Below are 21,171 nucleotides of genomic sequence, written 5' to 3'. Positions count from 1 at the left end.
TTTGCAGTTCAGTTCGATTTTTTAAATATCATTGACCGTGAAAAATGTTTGGGAACTAAATGAAGAGAATTTTACAGTTAATATGATCCATATAGAAAATTTGAAGAATATATCAAATATCTGTTCTATTTGAGAAAAATATATTTAAAAAAAAGAAGAGATTGTTTGCAAAATAATTCTCTCTATTGTCTCTTTATTTTTTGTTCATAAATAAAAGCCCAAAGCAAACCTAAAAGTTGCAGAAAAAGCCGCCAATTTTTAGCAGTTATATAAGAGAAGATAGTTATAAATAATAATCCATTTTTTAACTAATTATTTATGATAACTTAAATTATTTATTACCTCACTAAGTAAAAACTTGACAAAAGTGGAAAATTTCTGAAAACCCCCGTAACTTTCTAACATCACTGTGGGAGAAGATACTTTCAAACAATAATAATTTGTTTAAATAATTATGTTCGTTGAATTTGAATGATTTTTATCTGTCTTTAAGCGAAGAGTGAACAAAAAGTTAAATATTTCGGAAAAAGCGCAATTTCTAGCATTATTCGAAGATAATATTATTTAAAATAATAAAAAATTGCTTAAATAATTACGCTTGTTAATTTTGAATAATTGCCAATCATATTCATTAAGCTTAATTATTTATTTCACTCAAGATAATATCATTAGCAATAATAATAAATTGTTTAAAAAATCATCTTCGTTATCGTAAATTAATTATTAACTTACTCTTAGTGAAAGGTTGACAACAATTGGAAATTTTGTTAGAAAAACATAAAATATCTAGCATTAATATAGGAGAAGGTAGGTATAAACAAAAATAATTTATTACAAATTTTTTTGTTTAATAAACTTGTCCAGTTATTGACTCACACCATGTTAAAAGTGAACGAAAACTGGAAAATTTTAGAAAAAACTGCAACTTGTAAACAGAATTCTAAGATAATATTATTAAAAATAATAATCAGTTATTTAAACAATCATGTTTGTTAACCTTAATCAATAATTATCACTCTAGGTTAAAAGTTAACAAAAAGCTGAAAATTTCAGGAAAAACCGCAACTACATAGCATTATTATAGGAAAAGCTAGTCTTAAACAATATTAATTTGTTCATACAATAATTTTTCCTAAATCTTATCAATTTTTTCTGGCTCTATGTTAAAATATAACAAATAGTAAAAAGATTGAGAAAAAAACCGCAACTTTCAACAAGGTAGTTTTAAACAATAATTTGTTTAAAAAATAATGTTTCTTAAATTTCATTAATTTTTATCAGGGCGGAAGTGAAAAGTAAAAAAAGATGAATTTTCGAGAAAAACCGTAACTTTGTAGCATTTTTGAAAGAGAATATTCTTAATAATAATAAACAATTGTTTAAACAATCATGTTTCTTAACTTGAAATAATTACTGCCTCATTCTAAGTTAAAATTTGACAAAAAGTGAACGATTTTAGAAAGAACTAGCATTAACATAGAAGGAAATAGTTATCAAATATAATAAATTGTTTAAACAATTATATTTGTAAAATTTAACTACTAATTAACTCCTTTTATGCGAAACGCGGAAAAGAAGTTGCATATTTTAGAATAAATCGCGACTTTTTAACTTTATTCTTAGATAAAATTTCTAAAAATAGTAATAAATTGTTTAAAAAGTTTATGTAAACTTCTAGTTATTCGTAAACAATTTTTACTGAAAAACTGCAAAAAAATTATATTTAGCGTCAAAAACTCACAAAACACAATTTTTCACTCATGGGTTTTTTTGGGACCCTATAAAACAGACTATTTGGGTGGATATTTGAAAAATATCTATTTATTTGTACTCTTTAGCTAATTTTGAAGAGAAATTTAGAGTTTCAATTCGATTCACCTAATATTGATATGAATGAAAATTCGAAAAAAAAATTTTTAATGCATTTTTGGACTACCGTAGTATTTAGATAGGAATAAAAATAGGATGTGACCCTTAAATACATGCACATAGATGACTAAAATCTACCATTAAAGAACCTAATTGTGAAAGGGGAACCTCTTGCACTCGGTCTATGCGATCTATGAATATCCAGGCAAAAAAAGAAAAGTACACCCAAATGGGGTCTCGGAGACCCCAATTCCTAAAAGATCTCAGCTGTTCTTAGGGTGGGGTAAAGTCGGCAAAAGCCGGTCTCGGACTGGACTTTCTTACCGCTCGTTATTTTCATCTCAGCAGTATAACACGTGCACCCATCCAGTGCACCCGTGACTTTCACTTCATTTTTAAACAAATAATATATCTAAATAAAAAAATAACAATTTCAATATTGTCTTTTTGCATATTCGACCGCGAGCTTATCTTTTACTAAACACATCGAGTACAGTGATTTAATTCCTTAAATAACATTGATATAATATCGTGAAGTTTTTATAAAGAAAATAAAAATTTTAAATTTCGCGCGCAAAGTGTCTTGCGAATATTTGCGCGCGAAGTTTGAAATTTGCTCTACGGTTAATTTCGCATCAGCTTAGAAAATAATATGTATAAATTGTTGTAGTATTATTTTATAATATTTTCAGCATTGAATATAATAAATTAAGTTATAGTTATACATAATAATATTTTAATTGTAGTATATTTTTATAAAAATTTCAAAAGTTATTTTTAAATTTGATTTTTAGTGACAGTTTCGAGAGATATGGCGCCAAAGACTTTTCAGTCTCTTTTCTATATCCATGCAGAATGTGCTTTGAATCGTTCTAAAAATACGAGTACAACCGGCGAGTGTGACTGTAATATGAGATTTAAATAGAACTAAAATCGCGGACATTAATAAGCCTTCAAGCGAAAAGCAAAAGAGAACATTAAAACAAAAATTTTCAGAGTTAAATTCCATTTTTAGTATTTGAATTAAACAATAATTAAGTACTTACAGATTTAATTCTTCGTCCGCAATTGTAGGCACTCTGTGTTTCACTAGTATATACTTAAAATTGATAACAATTAATGTGAAAGACTGTACAATAATCTTACATCAGAGCACATTAATCAAATAATTTTCTATTTATTTTTAATTAATTGTTTATATTTCATTTAAAATACATGTAGCCGTGGAAAATATAATTACAATTTTTAAATAAAATGATAATTAAAATCATAAAGTGATAATAGTTAATTAGTGATTGGGTGGAAAACTGCATCATTGGAATTGAAATAGTGTCAATGATTATGGTTCTTGTCATGCAGAGAATGAAGATATGGCCAACATAAAAGTTGCTGTGAGAGTGAGGCCGATCTCAGAACGGTAATTTTGGTTAATAATCCTTTAACAATATACACAATTTTTAAACAAATCTTTTCTTAAATTAACTTAATAGTTTCAATAATATTACCGCTACAAGTTTTTTTTTACATTCTGAGTAAATTTCAGATTCCTCAAGCTGTTTTTAAGGCAAAAAATGATTGTTATTTTTGGAATAAATACAGATTGTTTAACAAATTTCAATGGTGATAAAAATTTCAAAAATGCTAAAAAACGAGAAGATTTTTAATAACGTTGGGTTACCGTTACCAAACGTTTGGTTGCTGTATATTCTAAAATCTATATAGGGCACTACAGTAGAGCGAAATAAAAACAAAACAAGGTTCAAAATCAATTTTAGAACGAAACTCTTGACAAACTTGAGATTATTTTTACAACAAAAATATGCGTCAAATTTTAACGAGATCTAAAGATTCAAGTTTTTATTTCTTTTTTTGCTTGTTTGAAAATATCAAAGAAGGGTTGATTCTCGAAAATTGAAAGTGATTCAGATTTATATAAAAAAATCTTTCTTTTAAAAAGATTAAAAAATTATTTAAAATTTGAAGACATCAAGGCATTTTAAACAAAATATAGATTTAAAAAAATTTTTAAATACAATTTTCAATTGTTTCTTAGGATTCCATGACAAATTTAAATTAATTTTTTATTTTGGTAAATTAATTTTTGGAAAACACTTTAAAAAATAAATTTTTAGAGAATATTCAAAAAGATTTTAAAACATTATAAAATATTTCAAAGTTTTCAAAAAATATGTTATTTTTAAACTTAAAATTAATACAGAAAATTTAAAGAAAATTGAAGATTTTTGAAGATTTAGAACAAAGAGCTTAGGGGCTTTACAAAAATTTTGAAAGGTTTAAAAAAAATACGAACATTTTCCGAGGATTTCCGGAAAAATCTTTAATATTTAATCTATAAAGTATTTTTAATTTCTATACAAGCTTTAACAAGTGCTAAAAATCTGTAACATACTTATTTCTGATCACATTTGGAATTTTTTAGAGTAATTTTGATCTTTTATTAAAATTGTTTTTTTCATTTAAATTATAATTTACCTAAAATTATTTTTTTCTAGACTAAAAAAATCATTTTTACTTCAATATTCAACAATTTCGTTCTGACGACATTTTTCACCGGCAATCGGTTTTTGTAAACAGAAAACAACAATAACAGTTTTTATAGCGTTGTGTTAATGTTTTTCGTCTAAAATTTATATTGCTAATTAAAAAATCATTTTATTTCAATAAATAGTTACAATATTTGAATTATTTTTTTGGTTTGTTGGAGTTTTTTCCACCGGAAAGAAATTGTTTTAAAGTAAAAATAGTGGATATTAGGCATTCATAATTTTTTAATAATTTTTAGTTGCTTTAGAGTTTTAGACGAAAAATTGTTATTTAAAAATAAAATTATTTATAGCTCGAACAATATTTTGAATTTTTTAACAGTTTAAGGTTACATTCACGTTTTTCATAGGAAATCGGTTATTATTAATATTTTTTAAAAATTAGATTTAAAACAAGATTCATAATTTCTCAACAAATTTTAGATTAATTAATGTACACTGGAAATTTGTATTTTTACTAAAAATACATTAGATTTAAAGCAAGATAAGACATTTTTGTACAACATATGTTCATGTAAACGTTTTTCCCCTGAAATCGGTTATTTTCAACAAAAATAATTTAATTTGAATCAAGATTTATAATTCGGAAAAATTTAAGTCATGTTATTTTAGCGTTTTTCGTTGTGAATTAGCATTTCTGATTTTAAAAATCTAAAAAGAAATTAATACTTTTACTTTCTGTCTCTTCAAATACGCATGAGGTATCGTTTACACGACTTTTCAGTGATAATATCGTTATAAATAAACACTTATATCTTGTAACGCTTTATTTTTGCAAAACTTTCAAAAGTTATTGTGAATTTCAATAACAAACAGCATTTTTTTAAATATCGAACATGTCTCAAAAATCTTGTATATCTTGGAAAGATCTTTATTATTTTTGTATATTTTTCAGTAAGTAAAAAATACTGTTTCAAAAAATACAGTATTTCAAAAAAACAAAAATTTTTTTTTGGAATTTTTGGAACCTGGTCTGAAAAGTTTTCTAATGCAAAAAGGAATTCAGACACCTAAAATTTATATTCTTATACGACACAATATGGCCAGTTACCAAAAGTCTGTTAAGATTTTAATATCTTTAGTTTTTATAGGACAAAATATAATTAGTATGAACCTCGAAAAACTAAAATAAATTTAAAAATATTAATGAACAAATATCAATGCGTAGCCAAAAATATTCAGAAAATATCATTGACTGTGGAATTGAAACAAGTTTAAAGGAAAGATTAATTTCATTTAGATTAAAAACGCCTAAAATATGCATTGGTTCATATGATTTATATATAAAATAAACAAATACTAATGGATGGTAATTTTTTTTCGAAAAACGTCATTGGTTATATAGTTACAACAAGACTAGAAGAAAAAAACGAGTTCTTTTTGGCCATAAATGCCTGCGATGTAATTTGTTTATTTAATTTGTTTCTAGAATTAATTAACAACATTCAATCTTAAATTGTAATGACCACGTATCATCTGTACCATGAAAGCAAAGAATGCAAGAAAAGAAATATACTTTGAAGACAAATAACCCCTAATGTCGATTATTTGTTAATACAATTTGTTTATCATAATTAACTTCACAAGCTAAATTTTTTTTCTTATACCACTGGGCATTGAATCCAAGTGAGGGGAAGGATTAGAAACAATTTTCTAGGAGATAAAAAATAAAATTTAAAAAGTCGACACTTTTTTCGCTGTTTGTGTAAACATAAAAATTAAATAAACAAAACAATTAAAAATATATTTCCACCATTTCTTGAAACATTTAACGGCCCTGAATTATTCATAAAAATTTTTAATCTGTTCATAATTGTGTTCTGAATGTCATTTTTAACCTCTTATTTTTATTCACACGAAGCACAACATTATGTTAAAAAGTTGAAATAATAAATAAGAACCACTAAGAAAGGTGGACCTGTTCCTAAAATTTAGTAATGACGAAAAAAGCCAAAAAAAATTGTTCACAAAAAAAGCTTTTATCATAATTATTAAAATTTAGGACTAGACTGACCAGTCTTAGTGCTTCTCATTTATTATCCAAAATTTTCAACTCGATGTGGCTCTTCGTGTAAAAATAAATTAGGATATAAAAACAGTGTCAGTAAGGTAGGAAATTTGGTTACGTAACCCACTCATCACATGACCTTAAAGTTAGTGAAAACTCCTGAAGTCAGTGAATTTGCTGAAATATTTTTAAATCTCCAGCAGTCACTGAAGTCCTTTGAAATATTTTGAGTCACTTGAAATCACTTGAATTCCTTTAAAATCTCATCTGAATTCATTCGAATTCACATGAAGTCATATGAATTCAAGGAAGTCATTTGGAGTGACTTAAAGTTGCTGGAATTCCCTTGAAAACGTCTGAAGTCAGTAAAGCTGACATATATCGAAGCTGATCATAATTTAAATTATTTTAAACAAAAATCTCTTTTTAGTATAGACACGAACCCAACGGATTGTAAATGTCGGTGAATGTCGTCAACAGAAATCTGTAATTACATTTTTCTTACTAAACAACTTAGTAGGCTTATACTGATTTTTATTTGTGTTCAGAAAGCTTAACACTGGGCTGTTGTTTTTTTAATTAATTGAAAATATGTATTTTATACACATGGAAAATATCAGCACCATCGGTTTACTATTGGTACACTCACGGTGTCGGTATGCTCCTTCCCAGGAGCATAAAATACATCCTATTTTCAATTAATTAAAAAAACAACAGCAAGACTATTTTTCGAGAAACCCTCTGTGAGGGATTGTTCTTATAGTCCTTTAGATTATGTTGTTGAAATATGAACACTTCTTAATTGGAGGAGAAAAGTTGTAATTTGCAATACATGTACTAAAAATCAAGGCCTAGGAAGCGCCTTAAGCTTTTTCGGGATATTAATAGCACCTCCCTTGGCTATGAAGAGAATAAGTGATCCTTTTGACCGGCTGGTGTGCTTGGCGACAAAGAGAGCACGATGAAGGAGTCAACGCGACTCTGTGATGACACACGACTCGACGGTTTAACGACTCCAACCAGAATAGAGAAAGCAAATGGCCATCCGTTTTAGAATAACAACTCGTTGGGCCATTTTGGTTCATCGCTCAGAGCTCAAATAATCGCGTGAGCGCGATTCAGGATTCTTACGTCTATGGAGAATGACCTTCCATTCATTCATTCAACTGAAAATTGTCTTGCTTGCCTTCATTAACTTCTTTTTAATTTACCCGTTTCGTTCCTTTTTTTTCTTTCATTTAATTACCTTCCAGTTTCACTCTTTCCTTATTTGATTCCTTTTTTCTCTTATTTGAACCGTTTCTCCTTGTTTTCAATACTTTCTTCCTTTCCTCAGTCACTTCTTTCCTTTTCCTTTATTTTTCTTTCATTTAATTCTTTATCTTCTTTTTTTTCTCTCTCTTGTATTAACTTCCTTTCTCTTTCCTTTTTATCATTTTTCTTTATTTTCTTCCGCTTAGACCTTTCTTCTTCGTTTATTTATTTAGTAATTTGCCGTCTTCTTGCATTTTTTTCTTTCAGTTAGTTCCTCCTCTTTACTTTCTTTATCCTCTCCAACTTTCGAATTGCCGTTTATCCTCCTTTTCACTATTTTTTTACTTTCCTTAGTCACTTTTTTCTTTTGCCTTTAGTTTTCGTTCATTTGGTTAGCTCTTTCTCGCATTCTACATTTTTTTCTCTTTCATTAACTTCCTCCTTCCTTCCTTTTTATCATATTTCTTTTTTATTTTCTTCCTCTTATTCCTTTACTCATCGTATATTTATTTAGTTTCTTGTCTTCTTCATCATTTTCTCCTTTGTTGATTTTTTCTTCTTTCAACTTTTTCAACTTTTCTGTACGAAACTACAGTTTTGTTTTTTCTTTTTTCTTTAATTATCCTCATTCGCCCTGTTTCAAAGTTATTTTATTCCTATTTCCTCTTATGTCATACGCTTCTCCTTCCTCTCCCTACCTTCTTTTTTCGTCTCTTATTTACTCTGATTTATCCTCTACAACTTTTCTCCACGAAACTACCGTTTCGTTCATTCCTTCTTTATTTCTTTCCTTTTTCCTTTCCTTTGTCACTTTTGTCCTTTCTTTTTCTTTTATTTATTTAGTTATTCATCTTCTCTTTTCTTTCTTTCAGTGACTTCTTTTTCTTTCCTCTTCTTCCTTTATTCTCTCCTATGCTTTTCTAGAATATGCCGTTTCGTTCATTCTTTCTTTTCAATTATCTTTCTTCTCCCTATTTCAATATTATTTGATTCCTTTTTTCTCTCATTTCAAATCTTTCTCCATGCTTTTCCTTACTTCTTCCTTTCCTTGAACAGTTTTTGCTAAACCTTTATTCTTTGTTTATTTATTTAGTATTTTATTCTCTTTTCAAGTGACTTATTCCTCTTTCATTTTTTCAATTGTTTATCCTCTCTAGTATTTCTCTATAAAACTACACTTTTGTTCCTTCTTCCTTTCTTTTTCAATTATCCTTCATCTGCATGTTTTAAACTTATTTGATTCCTTTTTTCAATTGTTTCGTAGATGCTTATTCTGCCTTTCCCTACTTTCTTCGTTTTCTTAGCCTCTTTTATCATGTGCCTTTATTCTTCATTTATTTGTTCAGTTTTTTATCACCTTCCTCCTTTTGCTCTCTTTTAGCAGCTTCTTTCTTTTTATAAATTTTGCATCCTTTCGAGTTTTTTCTCTTCGAAACTACAATTTCGCCCTTCTTTCTTTTTTTAGTTATCCTAGTTGTCCGCGTTTCAACTTTATTTGAGTCCTTTTTTTTTTTGTTTTTTTCATATTTTTCTTCTTCCTGTCCCTGGTGTCTTATAATTCATAGGCTTAATTGTATTTTACGAGAGTTAATCCGGGTATCATTGAATTTTTAAAATAAGAAAGGTACATTTTCAACAAAAACTGGAGTAGTTAAAATTTTAAATAATATATAATAATCCTAAATTATAAAAAAACGAGTTTTCTACCAAATTACCTGATTTTGTTTACTAAATTATTATTTTAATAAATTATTTAATATAAAATTGGGATAAAAAAAGGTAATTTTATACCAAGAAAAGATGAATTTCCAACAAAATACCAGAACTTTCAACCGAGAAGTTGAATTTTGAAGGCAGCAGTTCGACTTTGAAACCTGGTTGTTGATTTTTCAACGAAAAAACGAAAAATTCTACCAAGAAAATTGAATTTTTAACCAAATTAAAGAATTCTCAACCAAAAAGTTGAATTAAAAAAAAATTATATCATAACATTATTGTATTAAAAAAAAATTATATTTAATGTAATTCAAGAATTCTGGGCCAAAAAGTTGAATTTTCAAATAAAAAAAAGTTATTAACAAAAAGATTAATTTACTATAAAACAAGGAATTTTTAATGAAATTAAAAAATTCTTAACCTAAAAGTGGAATTTTTAATTTAAAACGATGAACTTTGAAACAAAAATCTGCCAGCTTCGCGGGCACATTCTCATCGCACGTTTCGCGCGCGGCTCGCTTCGCTCGCAAGTTTGAGCGCGCCTAGGGCGCGCGACGGTTGAATCTCGCGTTTCGCGCTTGATAATAGGTTAGCTCGCGCTTCGCGCTCGGATATTTATTATTTGCATTTGGAATGCTTGAAAAAAACTTTATCAAAAAGATCTCTTTTAGATGGTAGTATTTATATGCGTCTTTATATTCTGAATTGTTTACTTGATTAAGTATAGTCAAAGATTAAGTTTCTCGAACCTCTGTAGGCTTTGAGGTACACATTCTCATCGTGACACTCGCGCTGCGCGCACGATTTCCGACAGACATTTGTAAGCAGGTTTTGTTGGAGTTTTTTCTCGTAACTTTCGCCGTTTTTCCACACATTTTTTTATTTCACTTTTTTCAACGTTATTTTTCATGAATAAAACAAAAAGTACGCGTCCTATCAAGAAGTAATTCTTAACGAAATTGTAGATCTTTTTTGGGATAACCATTTTTGTTAATTCATCTTTTTTTTTATCCTACATAGTTTGTCCATAAAATGGATTTTTTTATTTTCCATTATTTTTTGTGCAATCAAAATTTGAATTTTCGATTTTTGAAGAAAATCCAAAAATTGGTTATGATAATCTTGTAGGGATTTCAAAAAGAAATGCTTTTCTTCTTCTGACTTTTTTTCATATCGTGCGTTTTTCGGCTTCAAATTTTGATTTTCGGTTGATTAAAAAAATTTTGAAAACGCTATAATTCTAAGAATTTTCTTTTTATCGAAAAAAGTCATGAGGATAAATTGTTTATTTTTTTCAATACTATAAATATCCGTACATAGAATTTTGAAATTCAGAAAAAAGTGGTCTCAAACATTTTCAAAATGCACTTACTTTTTGAATTTTTATCAAAAATGGCTGGTTCACGAACTCGTCCTTTATTTTCGGACCTAAAAAATGTGTGCCAAAGATGAATTTGATTGGTTGATTTTTTCGAGTTATCGTGTTTACGGACGGACGGACAGACAGATAGACGCCATCGTGAAAACCTGATTTTCGGATTCAGGGGGTCTCGAAACGTGAAAATCCGTTGAAAAAGTTTGATGTTAAATTTCCGACAATTCTAATTCTTTCTCAATCATAAATGCTGAGAATGTAAAAATCTGGCCGCCTGGCGGGTACATGCTCATCGCGCGCGGCGCGCGCGGCTTACAAGTTTTAGCGCGCTTAGGGCGCTCGCTTGTTGAATCTCGCGCTCGGATAATTATTCTTTGCATTGGGAATGCTTGAATAAAACTTTATCAAAAAGATATCTTTTAGATGTCAATAATCATATGCGTCTTCATATTCTGAATTGTTTACTTGATTAAGTTTAGTCAAAGATTAAGTTTCTCAAAGCTCTGTAGGCCTTGAGTTACACATTCTCATCCTGACGCTCGCCCCGCAAGCTTGATTTTCGATAGACATTTGTAAACAGGTTTTGATGAATCGTTTTTTTGGTAACTTTCTTCGTTTTTTCACAAATTCTTTATTTTCTTTTTTTACTTTCAATGTTATTTTTCACGACTAAATCAAAAAGTACACGTTCTTTAACGAAGTGATTCATACCGAATTTGTAGATCTTTTTTGACATGACAATTTTTGTTATTTCACCTTTTTTGCTTATTCTACATAGTTTCACCACAAAATGGAATTTTTTATTTTGTATTATTTTTTTGTGCTATCAAAATGTGAATTTCCGATTTTCCAAGATAATCCGAAAATTTGTTATGACAGTCTTGCAGGGATTTTAAAAAGCAATGCTTTTCTTCTATTGACTTTTTTTATATCGTGCGTTGTTTGGCTTACAATTTTGAATTTCGGTTAATTAAAAAAATTTTGAAAATTCTAGAGCTCTGAGAATTTTCTGTTTTTAAAAAAAGTCATTAGAATAAATTGTTTGTCCATTTTTATAGTATGAATATCCGCGCATAGCATTTTCAAATTCAGAAAAGAAAGGTCTCAAAAATGTCAGAAATGCGCTCACTTTTGGAATTTTAATCAAAATTGGCTGGTTAACGAACTCGTCCTTTCTTATAGGACCTAAAACAAGTGTGCCAAACATGGATTTGATCCGCTCCTTTTTTTGAGAGTTATCGTGTTTACGGACGGACAGACAGACAGACATACGCCATCGTAAAAACCTGATTTTCGGATTCCGGGGATCTCAAAACGTGGAGATCCGTTGAAAAACGGTGGTGTCAAATTTCGAACAATTTTAATACTTTCTCAATCATAAATGATGAGAATGTAAAAAGATTAATTTACTAAAAAAAATTTCAATAAAATTAAAGAATTCTTATCCAAAAATTTGAATTTTTAAATCAAAAGACGAATTTTTAAACAAATAGGTAAATTTATTACCAAAAATATCATTTTAAATTCATTTAGAGAATTCTAAACCAACATTTTGAAATTTAAACAAAAAGATTAATTTTCTACCGAAAAAAAGAAATTTTAACGAAATTCAAAAACTCTCAAATAAGAAGTTAAATTTTTAATTAAAAAAGGTTAATTTTTAAACAAAAAGATTAATTTACTACAAAAAAAAGAGAAAAGAATTTTTTATGAAAATCAAGAATTCTTAACCAAACAGTGAAATTGTCAATTAAAGAAGATTAATTTTTAAACAAAAGGATTAATTTACTAAAAAAAAAAGAAAAGAATTTTTAATGAAAATCAAGAATTCTTAACCAAAAAGTGGAATTTTGTACTAAAAACATGAATTTTTAAACAAAAAGTTTAATTTACAACCCAGAAATATAATTTTGAATGAATTTGAAGAATTCTGAACCAACAAGTTGTATTTTCAACTAAAAAATAGGAAGTTTTAAGTAAAAAGATTAATTTACTCCCAAAAAGACGAATTTTAAATCAAATTCAATTGTTCTAAACCAAAAACTTAAAGTTTTAATTAAAAAGAAGATTTTTTCAACAAAAAGATTAATTTCTACCAAAAAGACGAATTTTTAGTAAGAAAAAAGAGTTTTTAATAAAATTAAAAAATTCGCAACCAAAATGATCAATTTTCTACTGAAAACATAAATTTCTTAACATAAAGATTAATTTAATAAAGAATAAAATGATTTTTCAACGGAATTGAAGAATACTTAACTGGAAACTTGAATTTTTAACCAAAAATATGTTTCAAACAAAAAGAATCATTTAAAAACAAACAAAAATTTTCAATGAAATTGAAGAATTCTAAACCATAATGTTGAATTTTCAACTAAAAAGATGAATTTAATACAACAACAAAAATGCAATGAAATGAAAGAATTCTAGAATAAAATATTCGAGTAAAAAATTAATTTTTAAACAAAAAGATTAATTCAATACAAGAAAATTCAATAAAATTCAAGAATTCTTAACCGAAAATTTATTTTTTTAAATAAAAAAGACGAGTTTTTAAACAACAAGACGAATATTTTAACAAAAAAATTAATTTACTGAAAAAAAGAAACGAATTTTCAATAAAATTCCAGAATTCTCAACCAAAAAGTTGAATTTTCAATTCAAAAGCATGAATTTGCAAACAAAAAGTTTAATTTAGGACCCAGAAATATAATTTTAAATGAATTTGAAGAATTCTGAACCAACAAGTTGAATTTTCAACTAAAAAATAGGAAATTTTAAATAAAAAGATTAATTTACTCCCAAAAAGACAAATTTTTAATCAAATTCAATTGCTCTAAACAAACATTAAAGTTTTAATTAAAAGGAAGATTTTTTTAACAAAAAGATTAATTTCTACCTAAAAGACGAATTTTTAGTAATAAAAAAAAGAGTTTTTAATAAAATTAAAAAATTCGCAACCAAAATGATCAATATTCTACTGAAAACATAAATTTCTTAACATGAAGATTAATTTAATAAAGAATAAAATGATTTTTCAACTGAATTGAAGAATACTTAACTGGATACTTAAATTTTTAACCAAAAATATGTTTCAAACAAAAAAAAATTTAAAACAAACAAAAATTTTCAATGAAATTGAAGAATTCTAAACCATAAAGTTGAATTTTCAACTAAAAAAGATGAATTTTCAAACAAAAAGATGAATTTAATACAACAACAAAAATGCAATGAAATGAAAGAATTCTAGAATAAAATATTCAAGTAAAAGATTAATTTTTAAACAAAAAGATTAATTCAATACAAGAAAATTCAATAAAATTTAAGAATTCTTAACCGAAAATTTAATTTTTTTAAATAAAAAAGACGAGTTTTTAAACAAAAAGATGAATATTTGAACAAAAAAATTTATTTACTGGAAAACATACGAATTTTCAATAAAATTCCAGAATTCTCAAACAAAAAGTTAAATTTTCAACTAAAAAGCATGAATTTTTAAACAAAAAGTTTAATTTAGGACTCAGAAATATGATTTTAAATGAATTAAAAAAATTTTGAGTGAACAAGTAGAATTCTCACCGAAAAAAGAGGAATTTTTAAACAAAAAGATTAATTTACTACCAAAAAGACGAATTTTTAATAAAATTAGTGTTCGGAGCCAAAAAGTTTAAGTTTGAATTAAAAAAACATTAATTGTGAAACAAAAAGACTAATTTACTACAAAAATACGAACTTTTAATAAAATTCAAAGCTCTTAACCAAAAAGTTGAAGTCTCAATTGAAAAATATGAATTAAAAAAAGATTAACTTACTACAAAAAAAAAAGAGTTTTTAATAAAATTCCAGAATTCGCAACTAAAATGATCAATTTTGTACCGAAAACATAAATTTTTTAACATAAAGATTAATTTAACAAAGATAAAAAGATTTTGCGACGAAATTCAAGAATTCTCAACCAGAAACTTAAATTTTGAAATCAAAAATAGGTTTTGAACAAAAAGATTAATTTAAAAACCAAAATTTGTAATGAAATTGAAGAATTCTAAACCATAAACTTGAATGTTCCACTAAGAAGGATGAATTTTCAAAAAAAAGACGAATTTACTACAACAACAAAAATGGAATGAAATGAAATTTTCAATGTAAAAGATTAATTTTTAAATAAAAAGATTGATTTACTACCAAAAAGAATGATTTTCTCAGCAAATATTTTTTGATAAAATTCAACAGTTCTAAACCAAAAATTTGAAGTTTTAATTGAGAAAGATACATTTTTAAACGAAAAGATTAATTTACTACCAAAAAAAGTCGAATTTTTAATCAAATTTAAGAATTCATAGTCAGAATGCTAAATTTTCAACGAAAAAAGATAAATTTGCAAAAGAAAAGATTAATTCACAACCAAAAATGACGAATTTTCAATAAAATTAAAGAGTTCTAAAACAAAAATTTGAAGATTTATTAAAAAATATGAATTTTTATATGCATATAAAGATTAAATTACTAACAAAAAAGTTGAATTTTCATAAAATTAAAGAATTCGCAACCAAAATGTTGAATTTTCAAGTAAAAACATAAAATTTTAAACAAAAAGATTAATTTTCTACCAAAAACGCTCATCATCTTGAAAGGTACTAAAAGCGTTACCAAATGCACTTTTAGAAAATACTTCTCTAAATTCTGAAAGTAACGTTACTTTTACTGAACCCCCTTCCCCTTCCCTTTACCTAGCTCAGGTTTTATGAGCCCCCCCCCCCCACGATAAAGTGGTATCGTAGTCTATGGCTGATACCTTTCTCTGTCGCAGTGAATCTTTATTAGTTTTTCAACACCTCAGATTTTTCTCAACAAAACTGCCAATTCAATCTTTTTGAAATGATTCTGATACTTCCTGTTTCACTCCTGCGCCTTATTATGTTCCTTTTTACGTTTATTCCATCTTTTGCTCCTTCCTTTCCCTAGTTTCTTCCTTTTATTAGTCACTTTTTTTGCCTTTATTCCTTTTTCATATATTTAGTTCTTTATCTTCTTCTTCCTTTTTTCTCTCATACTTTGACTTATTCCTCTTTCCTTTCATTAATTTCGTATCTCCTACAACTTTTCTGACACGAAACTACAGCTTTCTTTCTTTCTTTTTAAATTATCCTGTTCCTGTCTGTTCCAATAGCATTTGATTACTTGTTTCCCTTTTTCAATATTTCGCACCTTCCTTTTAATACTTTCTTTTTTCATTTAGATATTTTTTCCTTTACTTTAATCTTTCGCTTATTTATGAACTTCTTTATCATTTTCTTTCTTCTATTTCTTTCATTAAACTCTTTTTGTTATCTTTTCTTTCAATTATTTATCCTCTCCAAATTTTCAATACTTCCCTTTCGTTCTTTCTTTTTTTTTTAATTATCTTCATTCTCCTTATTTCAACTTTATTTTCTTTTTTCTTTTATTTCTTTTATTTCTAGTTCTTTATCGTCTTTTTCCTTCTTCTATTTTTCCGCAACTTCTACATGTTTCTTTTCCATAAATTTTGTATCTTCTTCAATTTTCCTTTAGAACAAATTAAAGAATTAAAAACTGTTTAATTCTCTGTTTCAGGGAGTTGAATTTCACTGGGTCAAAGTTAGTCGTCAAGGCACAGTCCAACGAAATAGCATTGACGAATTTGAAAGTCTCATCTTGGAAAACCGGTGACAGCCGGGAACGAACGAAAACATATGGCTTCGATTATTGTTTTGATTCATCCAATCCGGATTCAGAAAATTATGCAACGCAGGCCAAAATCTATGAAACTCTCGGAGAATCAGTCCTCAATTCATTGTTTTCTGGATACAATGCTTGTCTGGTGGCTTATGGCCAAAGCGCATCGGGAAAAACGTATACAATGATGGGGACAAAGGTAAACAAATAAAAAATGAATTAATAAATATCAGCCTCTCTTGTTCATCTCCATCTTAATCTTTATACCTACTTTTAATTGTTACTTCCTGAAATTTGTCCGTTTTTCTTCATTATAAGGGATCGTCCATAAACTGCGTCAGCACCCTAAAGAGAAGGGGGGGGGGGGTCTCACAAAATCGACAGGAAATGGGAGGAAGTGGGGTTCCAGTAAAAGTAACGTTACTTTTAGAATTTAGAGAAATTTTTATTTAAAAACTTATGTTTTTAGTTGAAAATTCAACATTCTTATTGCGTATCCTCAAAGTTTATTGAAAAATCTTTTTTTTTTGTAAATTAATCTTTTTGTTTAAAAATCAATCTTTTTCACTTGAAAAGTCAACTTTTTGGTCGAAAATTCTTGATTTTTATTGAAATTTTGTTGTTGTTGTAGTAAATTGATCATTTTTCTTAAAAATTCATGTTTTTAGATGAAAATTCAACACTTTGGCTGCGAATTTTATAAAAAAAGTCGACTTTGCTGGTAGCAAATTAACCTTTTCGTTTAAAAGTTCATCTTTTTTAATTTAAACTTCAACTTTTTGGTTGAGAATTCTTGAATTATATTAAAATTCCTCTTTTTTCGTAGTAAATTAATCTTTTTGCTTAAAAATTGAACTTCTTGGTTCAGAATTATTTAAATTCATCAAAAGTTACATTTTTGGGTGGTAAATTAACCTTTTTGTTTAAAAATTTATCTTTTCAATTAAAAATTCAACTTTTGTTTTAGAATTCTCGAATTTCATTGAGAAGTTTGTTTAAAAATTAATTTTTTTTTGGTAGAAAATTAATCTTTCGGTTTAAAAATTTATATTCTTAGATGAAAGTTCAACATTTTGGATGAGAATTCTTGAATTTTCTTAAAATTTTGTTTGTTTGTAATAAATTAATCTTTTTGTTTAAAATTGGTGTTTTTAGTTGAAAATTCAATAGTCCGGTTGATAATTTTTTAATTTCAATGAAAATAATTTTTTTTTGTATAAATTAATCTTTTTGTTTAAAAATATAAATGTTTGGTTCAGAATTCTTTAAATTCATTGAACATTCTATTTTTTGTTAGTAAACTAACCTTCTTGTTAAAAATTCTTCTTTTTTAGTAAAAATTAAACTTTTTTGTTAAGAATTCTCGAATTTAATTGAAAATTTTTTTGTAGTAAATTAATCTTTTTGTTTAGAAATTAATCTTTTTTCACAAAAAAATCAACTTTTTGGTTCACAATTCTTAAATTTGATTGAATTAAAAATATAACAGTTTGGTTGCGAAATCTTGAATTTTATTAAAAATTCTTTTTTTGGGGGGGGGGTATATTAATTTGGTTTAATTCTTCTTTTTTATTTTAAATTATACTCTTTAGTTCAGAATTCTCTAATTTTGTAAAAATCTTTTTGTTTAAAAATATAACTGTTTGGTTCAGAATTCTTTAAATTCATTGAACATTCTATTTTCTGTTAGTAAACTAACCTTCTTGTTAAAAATTCTTCTTTTTTAGTTAAAAATTAAACTTTTTTGTTAAGAATTCTCGAATTTAATTGAAAAATTTTTTGTAGTAAATTTATCTTTTTGTTTAGAAATTAATCTTTTTTCACAAAAAAATCAACTTTTTGGTTGACAATTCTTAAATTTAATTGAATTAAAAATATAACAGTTTGGTTGCGAAATCTTGAATTTTATTAAAAATTCTTTTTTTTTGGGGGGGGGGGGTATATTAATTTGGTTTAATTCTTCTTTTTTATTTTAAATTATACTTCTTAGTTCAGAATTCTCTAATTTTGTAAAAATTAGTCTTTTTTGTTAGCAAATTATTATTTTTGTTTAAAAATGTATTAACTAGGTTTCAAATTTGAAATAATTAAACATTTTCTTATTCCATTTTTGGTGTAAAATTGCTGCATAATCCTATTAAATAAAACAACAATCCAATGACCAAATTTGGACCACAATGAATGAACAAAAAACAAAAATACTATTCTAATCTGAAAAAACAAAAAACAAATAAAATTTTCCGACAAAAATAAAAAAAGAAGAAAGAAAAATGAGAAGGCAGCCAACCACATCCCCTTTCTTCCCTTTTTCCTACTTTCTTTGATTATTGGACGTTAAAATGGGATTTTTAATTTGGATTTTGGTTTAATTTAAATTTCTTAAATTTTGGAAATGGTTGTTTAAGAAATATCAACTTTTTGTTAAAATAGAACTATTTTGTTAAAATTTAGTTTTTGTATTGAAAATTATTTGAGAGTTCTTGTATTTTGTTGGAAATTCGTCTTGAAAGTTAAATAAACTTTAGAAAAAAGATCTATTTGGTAGAAATTTTGTAAAATTATTATTTTTCATTTAAAAGTTTAACTATTCCATTTTTGGTTAAAAATGTACCTTTCTTAGTTTAAAAATTCAATAATACCTTAGGCACATTTCATCACTTACGCTAAAAATCAATTTATTTAACTTAATTGTAGATTTACTACCAAAGTTTATAATTCACCACATGGCAACGTAGATAATTTAGGCATATTAGCAACTTGATTCGATATAAACACACACAAAAATCAATAAAAATGGGTTTTACCTAAAGGCTACATTACCTTCAGGGGGGGGGGGGGGGGGGGGGGGGTCGTAACTAAATCAACTTTTGTCACCGAGGGGGGAGAGTTGTCAAAAATTACCCAAAATTGGTAACGCAATGCATGGGTGATCCCTAATAACAACATAATAATATGTTATTTCTTTAGGATGATCCAGGATTGACTCCACGACTCTGTGAAGGACTTTTCACTCGAATCGCCCAAGAGAAAAATAATGGCAAGCCTTATCAAGCTTCTGTCAGGTAAAGTTCTGGGTAAATTATTTAAACATAGTTTAAAAACAATACAACATAAATTACTTTGAATATATATGTCCATTGCCAATTTCAAGCGTCCCTAAAAAATGTAACTACATGGGAACCTGGATTTAGGAACTTTGATCATAAATCTAGGGAATCTAAACGTAGAAATTCAGGACCGTGAGTAAACGCAAGATTCTTAAATTCAGGTTTCAGCGTATCTGAGAAGCCAGGATCGTCAAAGTTGGTATCCGTATAACTTTTAAATTCCTAGACATTAAAACAAGATTCCAACGACCAAATTTGCACAGGTAGGAACAGTAACGAAACAAGGCACCCTTCAAAAGGAAAGAGAAATTTGAGCGGGTAGAAACAGCAACGAAACTCAGTTTCGTTCCTGTTCTCACCTGATACTTCTCACAACACTCGTGGTAAAGGCAAACTTTCAGCTTGTTTCATAAAACTTTCGTAATCAAGAACATAAAGTTGAATTAATGGTTGTCTTAACTATTAAATTAACTGAATAAATTAAAACATAAGAAATTTAAATTATATTAACAATCAAATTTAATATCTTATTCAATATCCAATAATTAAGTTAATGTATAGAATTCCTGAAAATATTAACAAAATTCCAATAATCATATTTGGACAACCAACATAAAATGTTCCTATTGCAATTTGGAAAAAGATCTTTTTAAAAAAATTGCAACAACAAAAATTTGTAAATAATATCCACCAACGTTTCGGTGGCCATAAAGCACCCTTATCATGGCAAGAAAATATTGAGCAGGTAGGAATAGCAACGAAACCCAGTTTCGTTGCTGTTCCTACCTGCTTAAAATTTTCTTGCTTTTACAAGGAGGCGTTGTTTCATTGCTGTCCCTACCTGTCCAAATTTGGGCATTTAAATCTTAGTTTTAATTTCAAGAAATCTATACATTGAATTTATTATTAGACGCTTTAAATAAGATTTGAAATTTAATTCTAATTTAATTTAAATTTTTTAAGTTCATCAATATAACACAATTAAAAATTATTTTGAAAAAGATCAATACAGTTTTATTTTTAATTAAAAAATATCCTATTTAAACTGTAATCTTAAAAGCTTCTTATTCTTAGAAACATATTTGATCTGCGGAAACTTTCGTCTCACGAAATCCCATTTATTACGCACTGAAACGAAAATAATGTAGCAGATCGTTTTAAATTTCTCGAGGGGCTTAAAAATTCTTCTCATGCACATCGAATCACGCTTCGATGGGTGTTCGTGTTCAGTCTCTACGAAGTACTTTCGCCTTAAGAACTTAAGAAACACTTTAAAGTCTTCACTCGCCTATTGTCAGCCAAGATGAGCCTCGATTGCTCGTAGGAACCCAGTTCAAAAACTACCCCCCCCCCCTTATAAAATAAAAATGTTTTCTTGAATTTCATTCATAGCGCGAAATAAGGTGATTTTTCATGAAAATAGGGAAACAATTGAAGAATAAATTATTTTTGAAGTCAAAATATATTGTATTTTCAACAAAATAGTTGGCTTATCAACTGAAAAATTGGTTGAATTAAAAAAAAGAAACGTCGAATTCTTAAACAAAAATGGTTACAGTTTAACCAAAAGCAGTAGTTTTATATCCA

The 21,171-nt window shown here is 27.1% G+C and overlaps 1 protein-coding gene across 1 annotated transcript in view; it reads left to right on the top strand.

The window, feature by feature from the left end:
• Nucleotides 1-2,237: 2,237 nt before the first annotated feature.
• The window catches only part of LOC117173812 (centromere-associated protein E-like), a 100,293-nt gene continuing 81,359 nt past the window's right edge, over nucleotides 2,238-21,171 (top strand). Inside the window, exons 1-4 of the mRNA XM_033362455.1 lie at nucleotides 2,238-2,359; nucleotides 3,145-3,286; nucleotides 16,376-16,676; nucleotides 19,445-19,539. Of these exons, the coding sequence (XP_033218346.1) occupies nucleotides 3,240-3,286; nucleotides 16,376-16,676; nucleotides 19,445-19,539 (443 nt within the window). The 5' untranslated portion in view covers nucleotides 2,238-2,359; nucleotides 3,145-3,239. The remainder of the gene's footprint in view (nucleotides 2,360-3,144; nucleotides 3,287-16,375; nucleotides 16,677-19,444; nucleotides 19,540-21,171) is intronic.

Source organism: Belonocnema kinseyi, chromosome 5 (genome assembly GCF_010883055.1).
Source record: "Belonocnema kinseyi isolate 2016_QV_RU_SX_M_011 chromosome 5, B_treatae_v1, whole genome shotgun sequence".
Lineage (NCBI taxonomy): Eukaryota > Metazoa > Arthropoda > Insecta > Hymenoptera > Cynipidae > Belonocnema > Belonocnema kinseyi.
Note: the sequence above shows the minus strand (reverse complement) of the source record. Positions and strands in the feature narration are given on the sequence as shown.